At 39.8% G+C, this 20,740-nt stretch overlaps 2 protein-coding genes across 2 annotated transcripts; one reads left to right on the forward strand and one right to left on the reverse strand.

The window, feature by feature from the left end:
* The first annotated feature begins 2,557 nt into the window (after positions 1 to 2,557).
* LOC149079890 (F-box/LRR-repeat protein 6-like) lies at positions 2,558 to 3,796 on the forward strand. The gene has a single exon (XM_089239944.1). The coding sequence runs from the start codon at positions 2,558 to 2,560 to the stop codon at positions 3,794 to 3,796; it is 1,239 nt and encodes a 412-aa protein (XP_089096070.1).
* A 1,484-nt stretch (positions 3,797 to 5,280) lies between these two features.
* On the reverse strand, positions 5,281 to 20,529 carry LOC149079891 (alkylglycerol monooxygenase-like). Its single transcript, XM_089239987.1, has 11 exons — positions 20,364 to 20,529; positions 14,027 to 14,154; positions 13,777 to 13,928; positions 11,834 to 11,937; positions 11,560 to 11,655; positions 11,360 to 11,429; positions 9,989 to 10,140; positions 8,958 to 9,092; positions 8,121 to 8,237; positions 7,731 to 7,813; positions 5,281 to 5,712 (listed from the first exon to the last, which is right to left on the reverse strand). The coding sequence occupies exons 1-11, from the start codon at positions 20,481 to 20,483 to the stop codon at positions 5,505 to 5,507; spliced, it is 1,365 nt and encodes a 454-aa protein (XP_089096113.1). The 5' UTR covers positions 20,484 to 20,529; the 3' UTR covers positions 5,281 to 5,504.
* Between the last annotated feature and the right edge of the window lie 211 nt (positions 20,530 to 20,740).

A 20,740-nucleotide genomic window follows, 5' to 3' on the forward strand; every position in this document is an offset into this window, starting at 1 on the left:
GATTTTTTTTGGTCATGTCATTCACATACTTTTTCACACACAAAAACAGACCGTTGTCCACACAAGTTTGTTTCCTGGCTCTCTAGTGTGTTTTATATTATAACTAGCAATAACACCCGGCACTGCCAACACTATCTATAGCAGAAGGCCTCCGCGCGAAGCTTGTGATGTCACCGAAGAAGCTATTTCACTTGTAACCATTGGATATAGCAGCCGACCCATGCTACATCTTTATCTTTTATGCGGTATATCCAATGAATATAGGTGAAATTATAACCCCTTTATATATATGAAGGCGTTTTAGGGGAAATAACTTCTTTGGTGGAGTCACGAGATTCGTGCGAGGAGCCTTTTGGTATAGATGGTGTTGGCACTCTTCCCGTGTATTTTTCATATCTTCTGAGGCAGAAAGACATACCGTACAAGTATCAGAAAACATCAGCACAAGCCACTCCTAAATTTGCTCGATTCCTGCAATGGAGGGCATTGCTGGACACAATTATAGCTTAGTATTATTGGCAATACTGAAAATCGACTTGACCCTTTTATTTTTGAGATTACGTATCATGTTTTCCCACAAAGGTTTTGCTTTTTTCACCGTCTCTAACCTCGATCTATCGATATTGAGGTATTTTGCCCTCAATTTTTCAACTCTGAAACAAGTGATTCGTGTCGCAACTGGCGTTTGTAGAAAGGTAACATTTGCCGTGTTTGTGCGTGTTGATATATTCTGTTGGGGTGCTATCGAAATGTGATTGGATTGATGATGAATGTGCAGAAGCGTGTTTAGAATGTGATAGTGCGGATACTAGCACTTCCTCAGTACCTGCATAGTCACCTGAACCAATAGCTCCGCTTCTTCGAGGATGAGAAACAATGTCCAGTTGATGACAGGACAGTTTTAACCTCTCATGATCACGGGCGTAATATTACGTCCAAACACCAGTGAAATAAATTCAAACAAGTTCCCTGAGTTTTCTTTCCTCTCCCTCTTCACCATCGCTAAGCTTTATAGAAACCCTTTATCTCTACGGAAATTACTCTTCTTTCTCTCCCCCCTTTCTATATTCCTAATAAGGATTTTTTCCCACACATATATTTTTCTGGTATACATGTAAGAGCGAAAAGGAACACTTAGGGTGAAGGTAAAAGATAACTAAAAATTATTTTAACTACGTTATCTATTGTACTTTTCCTCTTATATATATTTCTTTCTTTTCATTTTTTCTTTTTCTAATATGCGGTTAGGTAAGCACAAGGTTACCAGATTTATCACCGATTCGTCAGATAGAAATAATTCAGATTTCTTGCCAAAACCTGGTACGTGAAGTGAGTAAATGATTAAAGCACTGTGTCTTTACCTTATTATCGGACCATAACATCGCTAGACAGCTTCTATCCTTTCTGTTTTGTGTTTCTGTGCAGTGTGAACATGTAGATCTTTGTGTCTTTTCTTTTCTTTCAGATAAGAATCTATTCTGTTTATTCGCAGGGACTTACAGTTACTTTCTTCAGTAGATGTCAGACGAAACGTATCGAGAAACCAAAAAGATCATCACCTGTATACCGAAATGCTACACAGCAGTTTGAATGAAATTACGTCTCACTTGACTTTGTTTGTGCAATGGCGACATGACCGCAGAAAAAATTGCAATTGCTACTGCATGGGGGTTAGAGCACCAACCTCTCGATGAGTATAAAAAACAAACCTGCCATTCGGAATCGGCAATAAATTGTAGGTCCCGGTCTAAAATTAGCCCTCGTGTGCAGAAAATGACCGTGGTGCGACAAAAATGATAAAAAAAAAGTTCAAGTACTTGACTTTGCTTCCTGGTCCTCTGGGCTGGAGCCAACATATTCGTAACCCATTGGGGCTATCGCACGTTGTTCACACCAGAAAACAAATAATTGTTCCTCTAGAGCAGCGTGCTGGCTGAATTTAGTTTCCTGTGATTTTTTAGGCATGTCATCGTCATTGCATTTTATTTGTTTATACTGCAGTTATTATTCGTTTATATTTCTCAAGATGTGCGTCGCGGTTCCTTAGGGCATCGCCAGCCTTTGTCATTGGTATCGCGGCGAGCTGGAGATATTGATCCGTGAGCCTCTTTATGCTTTCAAGTGGTTCTTTCATACGTGCGAAAATATCTAGTAAACTGTTCTAGGGAACAGCAGATAAAGTGAGCTCAGGCAAGGGAGTCATGGGTGAAAAAAGTTTGAGAATCACTGCACTACGGAAAGACCTCCCTACACACTTTCGGCAATCCACAAAAGTTGTTTTGATTTATTCATCTGATAGCTGTAACATTATTGTAGAAATGTCTTGCAATGCAATTTATACTTTATATGCTGCTACAAGACGTTATAGAGATACATCTTGTCGAGTTTGACTTGACGGTCTTTTCTTTTAATATGCCATTGTCGGTATCGGCTGATATAAAGGCTTTATGTTCGATTTAATCTTGCATCCCAAAAAGTAATAATAAACAACAACACAACATCATCTTTAAAACATATCGATCGAGCAATTTGGAATGAAAACGTAAAATTAGCGGCCATGACCTCGATCGACGACCTACCCGCAGAGATTCTCGTGCACATCTTCTCCTTGTACATCAAATCGACGGGGAACAAGACATTCTCGAGGAACATACCACTGGTCTGCAAGAGATGGAAGGATCTTCATTCGACACCCCTGCTGTGGCAAGATGTCGACTTCGATCAATTCCCGTATCCGTCCTTCACCCTGGGTGAACTGAACAAGCTGGGCGAAAGGGGATTCCTCTCATCAACCCGAGGTCTCAAATTGAAGTACCAATATGCTCACGAGGAGAATCAGCTCATTAACCTGATGTTTAACTGTCACAACCTGAGACAACTATGCGTTACGGGTACCTATCATCTGACTACACTATCGATGGAGGTATTGCAAGAACAGTGTCCGAATATCGAAGGTTTAGAATTGAGGCTTTCTAACAATGACCTAGAAGATGTGCTCTGCCCATTCCTGACTGTCCGAGGACAGAATCTGAAGCGACTCGAGCTGACTTATGAATTGTCCTCGCATCATAAACGCTTGATTCCTACAATTGCTGGAAGTTGCCACGCCCTAGAACAACTGGAAATTACTGGTTCGAGTAAGCCTTCTTCATACTTTCAGTTCCCGATCAACGAAATGGTCATAGGCTGCCCTAAAATACGAAAATTGAACATTCACTTTTGTGCCGTGGTTTCATCGGTTGAATTCAGAGCTCACAGAGGGTTCAAAGACATGGTATCGTTCAAGGCTTACGATACCGATTTCCAGGGCCTGGACGTGTGCTCGTTGTTAAAGAACTCTAAGGAACTGCAATGTCTAGAGATATACTTTTGCCGAAATGTAATCTTGAGCAGAGTATCAATGATTCCGTCGGATAGAATGAGAGTTTTCAATATTGAGGGATGGTCTGATGACCAGTTCCCAAATGATTATCCTTCGGTGTTTCTGGAAGAAGCAATGGGGAAGTGGGCGCGTACGCTGATAACGGTCCATCTTTCAGGTTTGGAGTGCGTCGCAACTAATGCTCTGGAATCGTATTTAAGAGGAAATCCCAATCCAAAGCTCCAAGACGTGAATCTGATGCGATGCAAGTTGAGTAGAAAAGTCTTCGAAAGGATGCTGCGTGTTTGTCGGAATCTTTATCGTTTCCGCGTCCTGAAGCCATATCAGGTGAGGCGGCGGAATCCTTCTGAGATAGGAAATTGCTGGGACTGGTATTTGATGGGTGATGTGATTAATTTATACAGGAGGGATTAATGTGTGTGTCGTAATCGAAGGCGTTGTACTGTCCTGGTTCAGAAACTTCATGGGAAGAAATTGAGTTTTTGAAAAATTATGCACCATCTGGTTCAACAAATTAGCAATTCATTCTCTATTCATCGTAATGAAAAGAAACATTTTAAGCATTTTTTTCCCCCGTTTTCATTCCGAATGTCACTTTCTTCTTCATTTTTTTTCATGCGATACTTCGGTGACTGAAGCAATCTTTTGGTTGCATCTACCATTCAATAAAGCATATTTGAATGTTTTTGATTTGCTGATAAAATGTACCGCTCTAATGATTTTGGCATTTATAGTAACCATGTAATATAACCTAATATAGCAACCAGCTGTATCATCCCCATTATGCAGTCGAACTTGGTTAATTTGAAGTCAAAAGTCATTGGAAAAAAGTTGGAATTATCCAAAATCCGAATTATCCAATTCATCTATCCTGGATCTGTAAAATGACTACAAATTCACACCTAATCATCAACATTCACGTAGGATAATAATTATCAATTATTAAAGTTTTATCATCAGTTACGAAGCTGTTCCCAAAGTTTTTATAATTTAGATTTACAATAATTGATCTTAGCTCTAATAAATTATTCCACTGAGCTACTCCAGCTCAAGCGCGGATCCAGAGGGAGGCGATGGGGGCGATTGCTACTCCCAGGAGCCGAATAATATGGGGAAAATTTTTCTGCCCCATAAAATACGGGATAATCCAATGCACGTACACAATAAGTCGTTCCTCCGACACATCGCCCTGGATCCGCCTGCCTCTACTCCATTCGCAGCTGAAAATCCTATCAGTCCCATCCTTCTGGGGCCATGGATACAGCATTTTGCGTCCCTATCTAGCCCAAATCACCCGCGTAACGACTACTATAATTAATCTCGAAAAAAATTATTGTACTAAATCTCGCTATCACTAGGCCGCCTATGCCCTTGAGGTCCTTGGGGCCCCATGCATCAATACAGCCCCACCCCCCGAAGGTCATGTTTATTCAATGCGTTTACGGTTTGTTTTTTTTCATTTGAAAACACGCACTTAGAGTTGAAAAGGTGACAAAACAAGCATTTTTATGAAAAACAAGAAAATGGCCTAAACAGAAAAAAAAACATGTCCCGTAAAAGCAGGATCTGTGGTCACTCGGTTAAATCTTACAACTCCCTTTCTCTCTCTGGCACGTGCATCACAATTTTTCTTAAAAGTGGCACGGCTTAGGCATTGGTGAACACTGGTAGAGTGCTTACCTACCCGTATTCGATATTTTGTCGGTGATTATGGGTCTAAATCCAGATTCTCTGTTTGAACTCTGCAAGTCTGTGAGTTTGCATGTCATCTATCTTTCACATAAGTGTCAACGGAGAAAAAAGGGAATTATTTTTACCCAGCCGCACTTTTCTCTGGCTAATCCCGCAGCCTGGGGGTTAAACTTGATACTAAGACGGAGATAATTATAAATTTATATAGTTTTTAATCGGTTCTTTATTAAGAAAAAAATCCACATACACTTATCTGCATAATTATCTAAATCCATTTTTACGTGTAAAATACGTATACATAGATACATTCCACATGGGCCTCGATCGAAAATCCTGAAGTACATAAATCACAAAGGAAATCTATCCCAGTCCTGACCATAATATCCATCTCGGGAATGTCGTATTCACATGGAAAAATTATGAATAAACCTTAAATTGACTTTTGTTTCTGGATTAACTTGAATGAATCGTGCAAAGCGATTGCGATCCACATCACGATGGAGAAGGAGAAACCGATCCTGTTCAACGTCATGCTAACGACCGGGAGAAGTCCAAATCGGGTTATTTCCGTGTAAACTATCCGGTCTGTAAGAAAATAGAGGATGCATCTGGAAAATTCGACGGGAAAAGCGTAGTTGCTGCGTGCAAAAGAAAGAAAAAAAGAGCATTTCAATTTACTTATTTACAAACAAATGCAAATACAAGGCCACAACAGGCGAAATGCCCAGCGAGGTGGCTGAGAAAAAAATGCCCGTAACAAACATGGATATGTCATATACTTCTAAATAAATGAGCACAGAAATACAATACGAAGCATTAGGGGAGACAAATATCTACCATATCACAAGTTTTGGCTGATCGTACCAAACAATGTGTAAAAATTAATAAGCATCACTGCTAAATCGAAATAATAATGGAACATATCGAATCAACACTCGCTATTTGACGAATTAGATCTTTTAATTATTTGCTAAAAATGGAATCATTCGTAACTCTTTGGTGCAATGGCGACTAACAGCAGGAACCCTGATGTACAAAACTCAAAATTTGGCAATATTGACATTTTTCAATGGCTTTTTAGTAATGTCATCGATGGTACTTGTATTACGACCACCCGTCCAACCAGCACCTCCTAGAGATAGAAGGCCTCTCTCTGCACTGTTTGCCGTAAACTTCATTCAGACTAACTACAAAGTTTGCCACATTTTGAAACACAGCATCCTATTTCGTTTCTTCTTATTTTGGCATAGAATCTTCCTGATTGGCTCACAAATACCGCATAATGATTGGATGTGGGGGTCATAGAAATCGCCAATTCTGAGCCCGATCATTTCTTTTCCTCACAACGATGATACTGGCACGAGCAAGGATTTTTTTCCCCTGAATATTGTGAGGAAAAATGGACTACATACTGACGTCACAATCAGACTGCGGAGAAGCCTTCTATCTCTGGGAGGTGCTGGTCCAACATAGTGGTATGCATCTAGGAAGTCTCATACGCGGAATGGTCTGCAGCACTGAGAGAAGGGGCACGTTCTTCTTCTTCGTCCAAACCGAGAATAATCCCTGTTTATCGCCACTGCAGGCAATTCACTACTATTTTACCTTCTTTCAAGGGTAACTAAGCTTAGTTGAAAGCGAGTATTTACCTTAAATTGTTCTAGTCCAGATACTATGACTGATCTAGCAGTTACTGATTTGGCAGGCTATAGCTCTGAGGTCGATGCGAACATTTGACGCCATCCTTTGGCATGAATGCGTTGCATATAAGGTGTCTATAAAAAAGAGCGGACTCATTTTCCCTCTGAGCAAAGAACGGGTTTGCCGCTTCAAATGATGCCTCGCAAATCGTTCAGAAATGTGCGTTATGGGGAAAAACGATTGGCTATAGCAGTGGTTCTCAAACTTTTGTCATCTACGGATTCCCAGAATAGTTTTGCACGTATTTTGTACTTATAAAAGAGCTAATTCTCAAAATGCAGATAGGCACACAAATCAATATCTCCTTCTCATTCCTAGAAGCCTCGTTGCTCTTTTTAAGAAACATGGTTATAGCGAAAAAATACTGACGTCACACTTTTATTCAAAGATGGCGGATCCGACCAACCATCTATAGCAGAAGGCCTCCGCGCGAAGCTTTTGACGTCACTGAAGAAGGTCATCTCACCTATAGCCATTGGATATACTACAAAAACGGGTAAAGATGGCGCAATCGTCGACCTGCTATATCCAATGGCTATAGGTGAAATAGCCTTCTTCAGTGACGCCATGAGCTTCGAGGGGATGCCTTCTGCTATAGATAGGGTTGATCAGACAGCCTGGTTATTTCAAGGAACTCTAGTTGTGCAGCCAACGACGGAATGTGGCACCGACTCTCATTATTTTTTATCAGTACGTTTCGTATAGATCCCGATGGGACAAAAAAATTCGTCCGTAAAAGAGGGGTGACCGTTAATCGGGGGGGGGGGGGTTAGAAATACATACCGTTATTATACAAGAGGAAATTATTGTTAGGCCGTAAAAGAGGGGTGATGGCTAAGTATATGTATGATCCGCGTTTGCGCCATTATTACTTCTCCCGGCACGCCCATTGCTTTCAGCAGGAAGTGGTCATAATGTGGAGACTCATCGGTGTAAGTATGAGATCTAAACTCACCTTTTATCCAAAAGGAAACCAAACGCTATCGTACTGAACGTCAGGAAGAGTCCACCAGCTGCCATCGTTGCCTTGGATAAGAACTAACAAGAAATTGAAAGTGTGAATAAGTGATAAAAGTTTCTCTTCATTTCAATATGCATAAATTTTTTTGAATTTATTGTTCACCATTGTAATAAATAGCATTGAATTTATACACAACAAACACACAGCAGCACTGACCAACCCCCGGTTCCACGTTTGAGGTCAGTTGATAAAAGAGCGGACTTAATCAAAAGATCTCTGTCCAATGATAATTATTATTAATTGCACATTAATTTATATCGATATGAAACAATTTGTATATACAGTACGTCATATTTATACACATTTTCTTCTTCGATTTCTTACCAGTAAGTTCAGAGCGAATTGCAAGTAGGCGTTCAGGAACAGCGAGAAATGGATCTTGGTGTACCAGACGCACCAAAGAGGCAGAGATGGATCGTATTTCTCGATGTGCGGAGCAGGCTGCAAACGGGTATTAGAGGAAAAATTAATTTACTCTGTATTTTATCAAACATATTCGAATATTAAAACAGTTTCCGATGTTGCAAAGCTTACCAAAAATGCAATAAGACCGCATAAAAAAAATGACGTCACAGGACCGAAAACTTAGTCCGCTAAACCCGATTTAATAAGAAAATAATCTTCCACACGGAACCAAAAGTTTTAAGGATTCTGTGATCACAAATTCAGCTCTAACAGGCATCAAATATGCCTAACATAACTGCTTGTTATTGTATGTATACATGATTTTGTTCCATAAAAGAAATCCTGACATAAGCTGAGCACTTATCCGATTACCCATCCCTGAGGATATACGGTGAAATCTGTTTACCGGACGTCGAAAGAGTAATCCAGCCCAGCACAAGAGGAGGAACTCAACTTGAGGCCCAACTCAACACCGGGCTATTGTGTCCCTAACCAAACCTATTAGTAAAAAACCTCCCGGTCCGTCCCTCTCGCGAGCTATCGGGGGGGGGGGGGGATCGTCCTCTCTCAAGAAGATCAAACATCCTGACATAAATCTAAAAGATCGCTAAAATCGAGTAGAACCTGTCCTGACTATTCAGAAAAAATATTTTCTACTTATCGCTGTAGGCAATACAATTGGTCGTCACTTTACAACGTTCCACTTTATTTTGCAGGAAAGAGTGGAAGAGAGAGTTTGACCTATATATAGCTTACGTGGGGTATGTCTTCAAGCTGTCCGGTCCACGGCTTTCCTGGCTGCCACCCTGGACCCTTGAAAATAGCCGACAATTTATTGCCGATGCCTTCGCATTCCTTGAACTTCCGCCAAATGGTTTGGAAGTGGCTCGTCTGAAACATGTACAGATATAAAAGTAAAAATATTCGCAATAAAACTGGTAATACAGTCGACGCTCAATATAACGACCCCCCCCCCTTTCTATCCAAATTTCTATCCCCTTCGTAACATTATCCCTGGTCTTAGATTCACCTAAAAATATTCATGGTTCAGACAAGTGATGGGTAAACTACGGGCCCCGCTTAGGAGTTTTATCCGGCTCTCCGCAGATTTCAAAATAATATTAGATATAGAAATTTTCAATTTCATAGTTTAAAAAAAATTCATTCAAGGGGGTGATCCTTTCCTTAGCATATGGAAAATACAGTTGTGAAAATATAAATACAAATTGATTTAAATACTTTTGCATATGCGAAAAATGGAACACATATGCAATAAATGTTCTTAAAGTTAGCAAAATATACTTATTTATTTTTCCCTATTTGTAAAAGATTAACCATAGCGTCACATTTGCAATAAAACTGTTCAGTTTCCAAAACTATGCAACACATTCCGCCACTTCATTTCTGAGCACAAAAATCTTAATAATGAATCGATATCCGAATTCATCCCGCCCGCTGAAACCTTTTTGTTTTTTGGCCCGCTCCAAAAAATGTTTAGCCACTGGTTTAGACACCTCTAAGATGCCTCGAGGTACGCTTAAGGTTCCACAGAATTCCGTTTGAGAAACGCTGATGGAACCTCCCTATAACCTCCCAGGAACATACATTTATTATTACATCTTCAATAGGAAAAGTAATATCAGATACGGGAAAAGTCCAGTGCCGTAATGTTCTGGAGTTTTAATTTTTGCACATTTCACGTGAACCGAATATAATCGGTTTTCAACCCAGTTATATAAAACGTGCACCAAATTAATCTTCTATAATAAATTTATTCGATAATTTACCTGTATCACGAGTGGGTTGAATGATTTCATCTGCGTCGTCGTCCCGTAAAGAGGTCTTTCTTCGGTGTCTTCGGGTTCGAAGGTACCGAATATTCTGTCCCATATGATGAGGAATCCACCGAAATTTTTATCGATGTATTTGCGATTTCTTCCTGTACATGAAATTAAAAAGCATAAAGAGTAAATTGAAAATGTAAGTTTTTTTTTTCCAAGTAAATTCAGTGTTGACGGTGTGATTCTGGTGTCGATCTCGGGTAACGTCAAATTTGATTCGACTTGAATAGGAATCTTAAATTCAGGACTGAAAATTTCCTGACTGCGGGGTTTTTCCACATTCGTAAAAAAAGAGATATTATTTGGAGATTTATTGACAAATTTTACATAGAGAGAATATTCAATAATTTCTAATTGTGTCAAAAGTTTTTATACAGCGATCGGCAGTGTATAGGGTTCCCGAAACCAACACCCCTATTCAAAACATTGTAGCAGGCATTGCACAAGTCGCGCAAGTCACGCACTTGAGACGGCACGCTTATCATTACTTAAATAAAACCACACAAAGAGCAATCGTGTGCATTAGTTATTGAAATAAAATAAAAAATTACTTTTTACTTTAGACACCCTGTACTCAAAAACTCAATTAGCAAATTTTTGTTCTGTCTGTCCTGAGGCCTACAAAAGAAATTCCAAGTTTAAGTTGAGATTTCTTTCATTGAGATGATTGAATTCCGAATAGCTAAACATGAATGGAAGAACAACATAAACTTACGGACAACGCTTCTTTTCCCCATTTATGCTGTTCCCCCCCCCACCTTTTCTTTGGTTTTTGAATTCAAATATCTCAGTGGATATTGCACGTGGAAACGTGTTTTTTTTGGCTTCGGGAGAGACAGGACGGCAACTTTCTAACTGGGTTTTCGAGGACAGGGTATCCCTGTATAAAGTTATTTTTGATACTTTTTAACTATACAACCCCTTGCAACATGAATGACGTATCTGTGGTGCACATGTTGTTTGAATACTTTTTCTAATCGGAAGTATTCCTCTAGGATAATCGATTAACCAGTAATTTGCAGTGGGAAGGAATTGGCTATGCATTCTGAGTATTGGTGAAATAAATCAGTGTTTCTATCTCGGAAAAAGCGTAAATGACGGGTTGTTCCATTAACATTTTTTCCTACCCACGACAAGACCTTTGCAACGATACCACTTTTGTCAAAATCTAAGACTGACGCCTCGTACACTTCCTCTGCTTATTGAAAGGCTTCAGAAAGCCATTAGAAATCGTCCGTGAGCTTTAGGTATGATCTAGTTGTACCTCGTGTGCATAAAGTGGCCATGCCTGGACAAAAATTGATTAAATGATCTCACCGTGATGGCCCCGATGATGACTTGGTGTAGAAAGGAAGTACTCCATGAACGCGGGCAGTTTCTCTATTATCTGGAAAAAAAAACAATAGGCTCTATGAAAATAGAAACAGATACGTGGGTGTCCAGAAACAAAAAAATTCTATTTCACAAAAATGAAATCATATGCATATGACCACTCATATACGAGTATAATGATTTACCTCCGTGTGCAGCCAGTACTGGTAGATGATACTGATCTGGTAATGGACTAGATACGTCGTGGGAGGGATGGCCAGGGCCATCGGAAGGTACGTCAGCTAAAAATAATATTCGTAATTATTAGTAAAATTCGAAATCAATTCAATCACGCCACTGATACAAAATGCAAACTCAATCGAGCTGTCCAATGAGAATTTGGAATAATAATGCGACATTTTAATAAGAATTTTGGTGCAGGTCCATTTCATAAGAATCCAGAATCGCACTCACACTCACCCAGTGAATCGGCAATAAGAATATATGGTTCCTCATGGGCGACGTGAACATCATGTCCTCTGGAGTATGATGAGTTTCGTGTATGGCCCACAGTATGTTGACTTCTACGAGAAAGATCATGAAACAATTCTCAGAAAATCATATTTCGACGCCAGAATTCTTATTACAGAGACGCATAAACACTTCGTTATTGACACAGGGCGTCCCATGAATTCGTAAATAGTTTGAAAATTCGTAAAAACTAAGCGAATTCTGGACTCTAAAATTTGAAAAATTTCAGTTAATTTTTGCGTGAGGAAAGAAAAATGATAAAAAAGGCGAGGATAGAATCTCCGTCTCGGAGCCCTGTCAGCCCTACCGTTTTGGGTGGGGACCATGCTCTTGCCTCACAACTTATTCTACAAATTCCTACCAAAAAGAACTTAAAAAGGCGAAAAACAATTTTATTTTTTGGGAAAGTTTTTTCATCTTGGATTTGGCGCCCCTCCACAGCGGATAAGAAATCATTTTCTGTAATTTTTGTTTTTTGCCAATGAAACTTTTTTCATCCATTCACCTCTGATATAGCGGCACGCCGCACGGCCGCAATTGGTTGCATGGCCTGAGAGCCACCCTGTACTTTATTGCCCGATACAAAAAAGGTAAAGTGTGCACACACATTTTTGTTCCCTCACCTAATATTTTTTCCAGAACGGTGAGATGAAAGCAAAGGAAAAATTTGGCTTATCACTTGTCTGGTCCTTGGAGCACCAGAAACAAAATTTGAGATAAATTTTTTAATAAAATAACCTCGTTATACTGTATATCATTTTTACTGGAAAAATGATGATAGCTCACGAAAATAAGTGCTGTTTTGGGGATTTAGTTACCTGGCATTATTAAGATTGGTAAAATAATATTCGATCAAAAAGCGTAAAAATCTATTTCAAAAGTGGGACATATGGTCACGAACATTTTGCATTAAACAATTGTGTCCGGATTTCTTGAGGAAAAAATCATGTTTATCTCGAGGTCCCCTAGATTGAAGCCCTGTCACCCCCCCCCTCCTAGTAGCCTTTAGGGTAACTTATGAGGCTTCTCGCCCGGGCGGCAGGTAAGCTCGAGCCGCTCTTGGTGGCTTTTATGATGGTCGGAACTATAAGAAGTGATAAAACTCGCCAAAACAAACACTTTTCACCATAAAATGTGGGGTCACAGAGCAAGAGAGTGGTGACCCGTAAGCGGGCACTTTCATTGGAGCGCATGAAACGTCGCCTATCGCAGAACCCGTCATTCAGCTGCTATCCGTCACCGATGTGCCGCTTTTATTGAAGCTGGTGGTCGTTCATTTGAGCATTTGTTGTAAAGCTTTCGATGAAACAACGCAGCTGCCCGCCGATGACACATTGTATGGTGGAAGTTGTTTATTTCTTTCACCCCTTATAGTTCTGACCATCAGTTTCTCTGAGAATATACAGGGTACACTCTGTATATTCTCCTATAATAAAATGCAGTATGTAAGCTCATTAAGATTAATTGTGACCATAGATGGCGACAGACCTCAGTTGTGCTCGGTTTGAAAGAAGGAAAAAAAGTATCTTCCCCGTATTCTTCTTCTGAATCTTCCCCGTTTCTTGCGCTTACATAATGTTTTCGTTGTGATGTTGGCGTTGGTGAATAAAGCACTATTCGCGAAGTTGTTTTATCCCAGCCACGCATCGCCAACTGGAGCTTTACAAACGTTTCGGACACAGAAGAGATTGAAGAAAAGTGCAGGTCCAGAATTCTGGAATTTGCTCTCGCTCAGTGCCCTTTATTGACCAAAATTTCAACTTTAAAAAAAAAAAAAAAATTCCCCTTGGTGAGAATAACTTTTCCGCAAACCGCTTTCAAATGGTTCAATTTCTTCATTTTTTCTGAATTTTTATACTATTTACGAATTTATGGGACACCCCTACACTTACGATGGATCATTCTGTGCATCCAATAGTAGCAGAAATCCGTGGCGATCCAGCAAATGATCCAAGTCCACGCAGAATCCCAAGGAAGCGTTATGAGCCTGTAATTCGCGTAAATCCACGAGTAGACCCATACCTCTGCGCCTTTGAATGGAATCCTATGGAAACACCATAATCGTATTAAAATAACAATATTAACCAAACAAACACTTGTTGTTGGGGGGGGGGGGGGTACAATATGCGCGTATTCACCTACTTTGACAATTCCATGAGTATTCCGTGGCAGGCATTCGAAATAGTGTCGTTGAACCGGAAAGTTGGCTTTCCCTGGTAGTATCTTATGACTTGCTCCAGAAGGACGGTGACGAAAAGCAGTGGCGTAACCTGAGAGTATTGACAAATCATAAGTCCATCATATTTCATCAAAAATGCTGCACTTCGGGTTTTTCACAGATACCTGTGGACACACTTTTACCTGCAATGGCTCGGCTCCCCCCCCCCCCTTTTTCTCAATTTTCACCCGCGTTCCTCCTTAGAACAGTGGTTCCTCGACCTTCGGTCATGTGACACTCCCTTGTGGTTCTGGAATATTCCCAAGAGGCGCCCTTCTAGCCCATTTTTTTGGAAAAAATTAGCACTTCTATCTGCTTTTGACAATTTTTTGGAAAAAATTTGCACTTTTATCTGATTTTGACAACTTTTTTGGCCGCAATTGTCATCTTTACTTGCCTTTAATTTATATATTTTTGTCATAAATGACAATATCCCGTACGATCCCGATTTCCAGTATTTTTATAAAGGAAATGTGGGTTAGCCTAAGCATTTATCGTGTTGTGTGTATTTTCTACCAGAACATATTTCACGATCCGGGTGGTACCTCTTGGTGGGCTCAAGGTTGTGCACCCCTGGTCTACATGAGATCTGAACGGAGTAGATTTGCACGCCGTTACTTCTGGCTGTGCCATTACCTCAGATAACAGTATCTCTAGAAGGTAATGGCAGAACCCGGTTCTCCTGGACATCAGTCTTACCGTGGAGGGGAATGTTAAGACGGCCCCGTAGAGTCCCCCCCCCCCCACGCCCTTGACGTGAGGAATACTCACTAAACTAACCCAGGGATCCGGAGGTCGATCTTACTTTTAGTTTTGTTCGCTTAAAACTTACCAGAAAAATAAATTTAGTAAGTGCAGCGAGAGAAAGGATCTCAATTATGGTTGGTGGACGAGGGCTATCCGCGAGAAGAATGTAAGGTTGGAAGTGAAGCTATAGATGAAAAAATTTTGAGAGACACTGCCTTCGAATATGACAGTACTGCAAGCGATGCAGATTTTACGGAAAATTCACTGAAAAAAATTCACCGCCACGCAATTTACCGATAAGACAATTCACCGCTAGCAAAATTCCCCGAAAAACAATTCATCGGCAGAAAAATCACCGCTGGGGAAATTCACCTACAGCAGTTCGTCACTAGTGAGTGAGTGAGTGATTGTGTGAGAGCGAGTAACCGAATGAGTTGGTGAATGAAGTAGCGACTAAGCTAGTAAGTGACCCTATGAGTGACCGAGTGAGTAACAATATGCGTGACCGAGTGAGCAACAATATGCGTGACCGAGTGAGTAAGCTATTGAATTAATGATTGCGTGAATAGCCAGAGGAAAGACTCGCACACTCATTCCATTCAGTTGCTCGCTGTCTTGCTCATATGCTCACCTGTTCACTTACTCATTCATATGCTCACCTGTTCACTTACTTACTCATTCATTCCCTCACTGCTCAGAAGTCACTAACTCCTTTATTTACATACACACTAACTAACTGACTCACTTTAAATCACCCACTTGCTTGTTTACTCACTCACTTTCTCATTGGCTCACTCACAAACTCATGGCCCCACATCCTGAAGCAGGACCCTATGCTGGGATCTTTTACGGGCTTCCAGACTTTCACGGAGGCCCTTTATGATGAATTTATAGCGTGAAAAAACAAAAAAAAAAGATTAAAATCACAGCGGGCCCCAGGGCTGGAGCCTTGTCAGCCCACCCCTTGTGGGGACCATGCACAAACTACCACTTTTTCAATGAATTGCTTGTCCGTTAATTTCCCAAGTGGTAAATTGTCATGTCGGTCAGATTTATCATTGCATATATGCATATATATGAAATAATATTGCTTATTACTTGCGCATAAGTTAATAAATTTCTGGATACACATTTTTTTGGGAACGCTTCGATATCTGTAAGAGATGTGAAGCGGGATGTGTCAGCACCATCTATAGCAGATCCGTCTATATCATCTGTTATAGATGGCGTTAGATATGTGTCCGGTCCTTCAATGTATTATGCCATGTCGGTCAATTGCGTGGTGTTGAAATTTCCGAGCTGTGAATTTAGATTTCGGTGAACTACATGGCGATGAATTGTTGACGGGGGTCGCATTGACGGTGAATTTTCCAAAAGTAAATTGTTGAGGATGAATTCGCCACACACGAACGGGGCCGTATGGTCCCAGGTTGAGGCAACACTGACACAACTCAGAGGAAATATCCTTACCTACAGCGATACTGGGAAAGAAGAAAGCATTGACGAGAAACAAGTCTCCAAAAATAGACCAATTTAAGTAGAAATTATAGAAAATCCATTTTTGCTGCATAATGGCTCGTTACGGCAGTTCCAGTCCTATATATCCACGTGTTGTTCATTATGCAAACAATGTTCGAAATACACAGAATACGGCCTACATAGACCGCAAAGTACTTCCGTCCGATGTAATACGGACTTTTTTTTTTTTTTAAGAAAAAGCGTATCAGTGAGAAACAAACATCCACAGGAAGACTTCCTGCATCGTTCCACATTACAGAAGTATCTCATAGTCCCTATTAGGATCAATTTACATTTCGATTTACTATGTTACAAAAGGGACTTATTTTATTCAGATGGAGAGAGAGAGAGAGAAAAGAAACTATTGTCTTTATATTTTTTCGATAGGCAAATGAGGAGGAAGAAGAAGAACAAGGAACGGTCATTATTTCGAAGATTATTATTCGGACCCGTAGCGGACCAAGGTTCCATTCCAAACCGGTCATGCAAAATAAGTGGGAAGAGAAAGACACACACACACACACACAAAAAATAGAAACCATTGGCTGAGTGTGTGTGTTACGATAATTATGTCACAAATATGGCTTTTATATCATTGTTATAATTTTTTACTGATGGATGGAATACGTTGATTGGGTTCTGAAGGAAAATCCCGTGCATTTGATCGATCATTGAAGATCCACCTAATTGGTCAGCTCGAAGCTCAAAGATAGATTAAGAGAAATTTATTTAACTCGTTCCACACACAGAAATGCAATTAACCATATAAGCGGCATTGACGAGATATCTCGCTTCCTTAAAGTAATTTTATTTCAGCATTGACAAGCCCAGATACAGTGTAAATTGATTTCTCAATGGAAAAATTTCTAATATACTGCTTAGTTTCCGGAAGTAATAGGAGATGAAATGTTTTCCAGCTGGATTGTTGTGCCTAGTTTGATACTTTTTTATTCTGTATATCTTGTTGTATAGATACCAAATAATATCTTAGGTGACATTTTTTCTTACACATTTTTAAGGTGATTTTCAACGTGTCGTTCAAGATGGCTGCCGTTTACCGATTTGCTTAATATTCATGGCGTATTATTGAGCAGTATGTCAAATTACATGTTTTTGGGGTCAAGAAATATGAATGTACAATGTACGTACGTTGAGTTTTTCAAGTGTTTTAAAGCACAAGAAATGTGAATTACATATTTCATCATCATCATCAACCATTTTCAATCCACTGATAGATGGTCTCCGAAATTTTGAATTATATTATATATATATATATATAATAAGAGAATATATATATATATATATATATATATAATTCGAGAAAAATAAACAATTTCATTATATATATATAATGAAATTGTTTATTTTTCTCGAATTCTAACCAATTTATCACCGATCTTAACAACAGCCTGAGATTGATGTGTTTTCGAAAGATATAAATATTTCCTTATTGCTGATTGATGTGGTTTCAAGTCACCAAGTAAACAATGAAATTAATTTAGATACGGGTCCAGGCAGCAAACACAGAGAAATTAGTTTTAATGAAAGGTGTCGTGCAATAGGCGTTCCTAAAGCCATACGTCTACTAGGTTCGCATGCCTATACTGGTAAAGACGGAAGGAAAATTTTTTGACATTTCAAAAGAGAAGTGGATGAAAGTGTACCTCAATATCTTCAGAATGATAATGGCATTCTAACAGCTATTCAACAACTTGGAGAACCTATTGTGGATTCGTTATCCAATCTATTTTGGAAAAATTCACTAACTTGGCTTATTTGAAAGAAACTAATTTTTCAACCATTTCCTTTTACTTCTGAAAGATGACATCTTTTCAGAAGTAAACGTTTTGATTAGGAGAAGTTACCTCCAAAAAACTTTTGCTGCACTAAAGCCGTATATTCTACGATCTAACTTAATTTGCATCACCAGAAAGAGCAGGAAAAACCCTCGACCAACAATACCCCCACTTCTTGGTAATACGTGAGAAATAAATGGCGAAGGAGCAATTTCTCCAGTCAAATGTCTTCCGGAAATTAATTTGGACAGTGAAAAGAATTGAAGGTGTGCCCCCAGGGCCACTACTTGACAATAGCTGTGTGCAGGGATTCCTATTTTGGTGCTGTCGGGTCTAGAAGACCGATTATTTACCCAGGATCGCAACTAGATACTTTATCTGCCAGGGCCAAACGAGATACCGTTATTACTGAGAAACACGGGAGAAAGGGAATAGATAGCGCAAGTTACTTCACTTGTTTTGGCCGCGCGGATATTGATGCTGCCATCTATCAGCTATCTTTTAGATCTGTTGTATCTTTTGCATTTTTTAAATTAGAATATATTTTAACATAAAAAAATAATATATGCTTAGAAAACGTTATCATTAAAATATAACAAATCTTCTTTTGAATTAGAATAAGAAGAGCATGAATTTCCACAATTTGCAAAAAACCATTGCCGATGGCAGCTCTGCTGGACCTCAATAATAATTTCCAACGTTAAGAAAACGATAGGGCTCATTGAGCAAATTATTTAAGTTGATGTTGCGTTGATAGATCATTATTATTTTTGTACTGCATAGATATACCGATAATGTGAAAAATAATTTGATAAACAAAAATTATCGAATGCAGTGCAATACTTTACTAATTGTAAATAGTACGTGCACTGGGCGGTACTTGGGGGGGGGGGGGGATTGCCCCGGGTGAAAAAATTTAGGGGCGAAAAGTTTTAGGGGAAAAACAAAGAACGCCATTATATAAAATTAACGAATTTTAAATTGGAGGAAGCGGAAAAATTATGTTTGCCCCGAATTGCGTAAATCCTACTTAATGTGTACTTGACTACATATTATCACCGATAGATAGCGGTATATTTTTGGAAATCTGCGCCCCCCCCCCCCCCCCCAAATAACTGACCACAAGTTGTGCAGGACAGGTGTCCCCTATAGAAGTTGTTTGCAGCCTGTGCTTAGGGCCGTCTCAAGAGCATCATGGGCCCCCGGGCGGGCCCATGCGTGAAGACGGCACTGCCGCAGCTGAAAACGAAAATTCACTCTGTCACCCGAAGGTCGGTGTCCAATTTAGTGTCCTCCCTTCCCACAATTTTTAACGGGAAAATTGTAAACTCAGCGCCCTTTCTTATCTAGTGCCCTGGGCACCGGAGTCCCCTCCTTGCAACCTCCCTCTAGGTGCGTCTCCTGTGTGTTGCACGAGTACTCTTGGGGTTGCGGGATATTTAAGGGTACGTGGAAAACAATCGGCTATGACAGAAAACATTATTTAACAAATATAAATATGCAAAATATCAATGACACAACAAACAAGGGGACACGCAAACACCTCTCGCCCATTTTAAGAAACATGCTCCAATTCTAAGCATTTCCAGGGGTACGCATACCTTTAATTCATTTCTTGTAAGCAAGCCTCCTACCCGGGCCTTCGTGAATGTTTCCTTCTTACCGTCTTAAGAGGAAAAAAACGAACAATACGAAGGCCCCTCTCCTACGCATCAAAAGGGGTCACACACACGGGGGGGGGGGGAGAACCGAAAGTCTCATACGCATCTAGGAGGTGAAAACAAACACCCTACGCATTTACTGGAAATCGCAAACTTTTCATTCATTTCTAGGATTATACAACCCTCCAATACATTCCAAAGAGTACGTACGCATATTGCATACTTCTAGGGGTAGGCTACGCAAGCCTCCTACGAATTTTCGTTGGTACTTCAAACAAAATTGTAGTTCAAAAAGATTGCGAAGCTTTAACCGCTCTATAACAGCTTAAAAACACGAGCATTGCATCAAAAAGTGAGAAATATGTCAAACATTGGAAATGTCTGTGGATCAACATCTCACATAATTATCTATAAATTATTACACCCGTTTATAATGAGAGAATTATCAGATTAAAAATAGACCTTCATAAAAGAAAGACCCATGTCTATATCTTCAAATAATAATTCAAAAAAATGTAAGAAATATTGTGTAGACGTACCTCTTTGTAATAATCCTTCACGTGATCAATCTTTTCATAATTATGTTCCCAGGGGCTCATGACGTAGAATAGGTATCCGAACCTCTTCAAGGTCTCACCGACCATCTCCGTGCCATTCATCCTGGCATCGACGTGAGTGACTTTATGAGCTCACGATCAAAAAATCCGCGTGAAACCGAAAGGTATAGAAAAACCAGATAAATCTCTTTTTAGAAAAGAAACCATAATTCCCCCCCCCCCCCTGCCGCCAGAAACTCGTGCGCATGCGCGATGAGATGATCACTTTCTCGAGTGACGTCATAGATCTTTTCTCTCCCCGTCTTTTCCGGAAGAGTAACTTTTCTTAAATCTTTATGAACTATATTACCGTAATACAC

The sequence above is a fragment of the Pholcus phalangioides genome, unplaced genomic scaffold, assembly GCF_987345545.1.
Source record: "Pholcus phalangioides strain wild (caught in Gottingen) unplaced genomic scaffold, Ppha-v1.0 ptg000012l_1, whole genome shotgun sequence".
Lineage (NCBI taxonomy): Eukaryota > Metazoa > Arthropoda > Arachnida > Araneae > Pholcidae > Pholcus > Pholcus phalangioides.

Excerpts from the sequence above, each read along its gene's own strand:
- LOC149079891 (XM_089239987.1), bottom strand. The coding sequence starts at position 20,483 with ATGAATGGCACGGAGATGGTCGGTGAGACCTTGAAGAGGTTCGGATAC. Across the intron at positions 14,155-20,363 it reads TGAAGGATTATTACAAAGAG|GTTACGCCACTGCTTTTCGT; the intron begins GTACGTCTACAC and ends CAATACTCTCAG. Across the intron at positions 11,430-11,559 it reads AGTACTGGCTGCACACGGAG|ATAATAGAGAAACTGCCCGC; the intron begins GTAAATCATTAT and ends TTTTTTTTCCAG.
- LOC149079890 (XM_089239944.1), top strand. The coding sequence starts at position 2,558 with ATGACCTCGATCGACGACCTACCCGCAGAGATTCTCGTGCACATCTTC.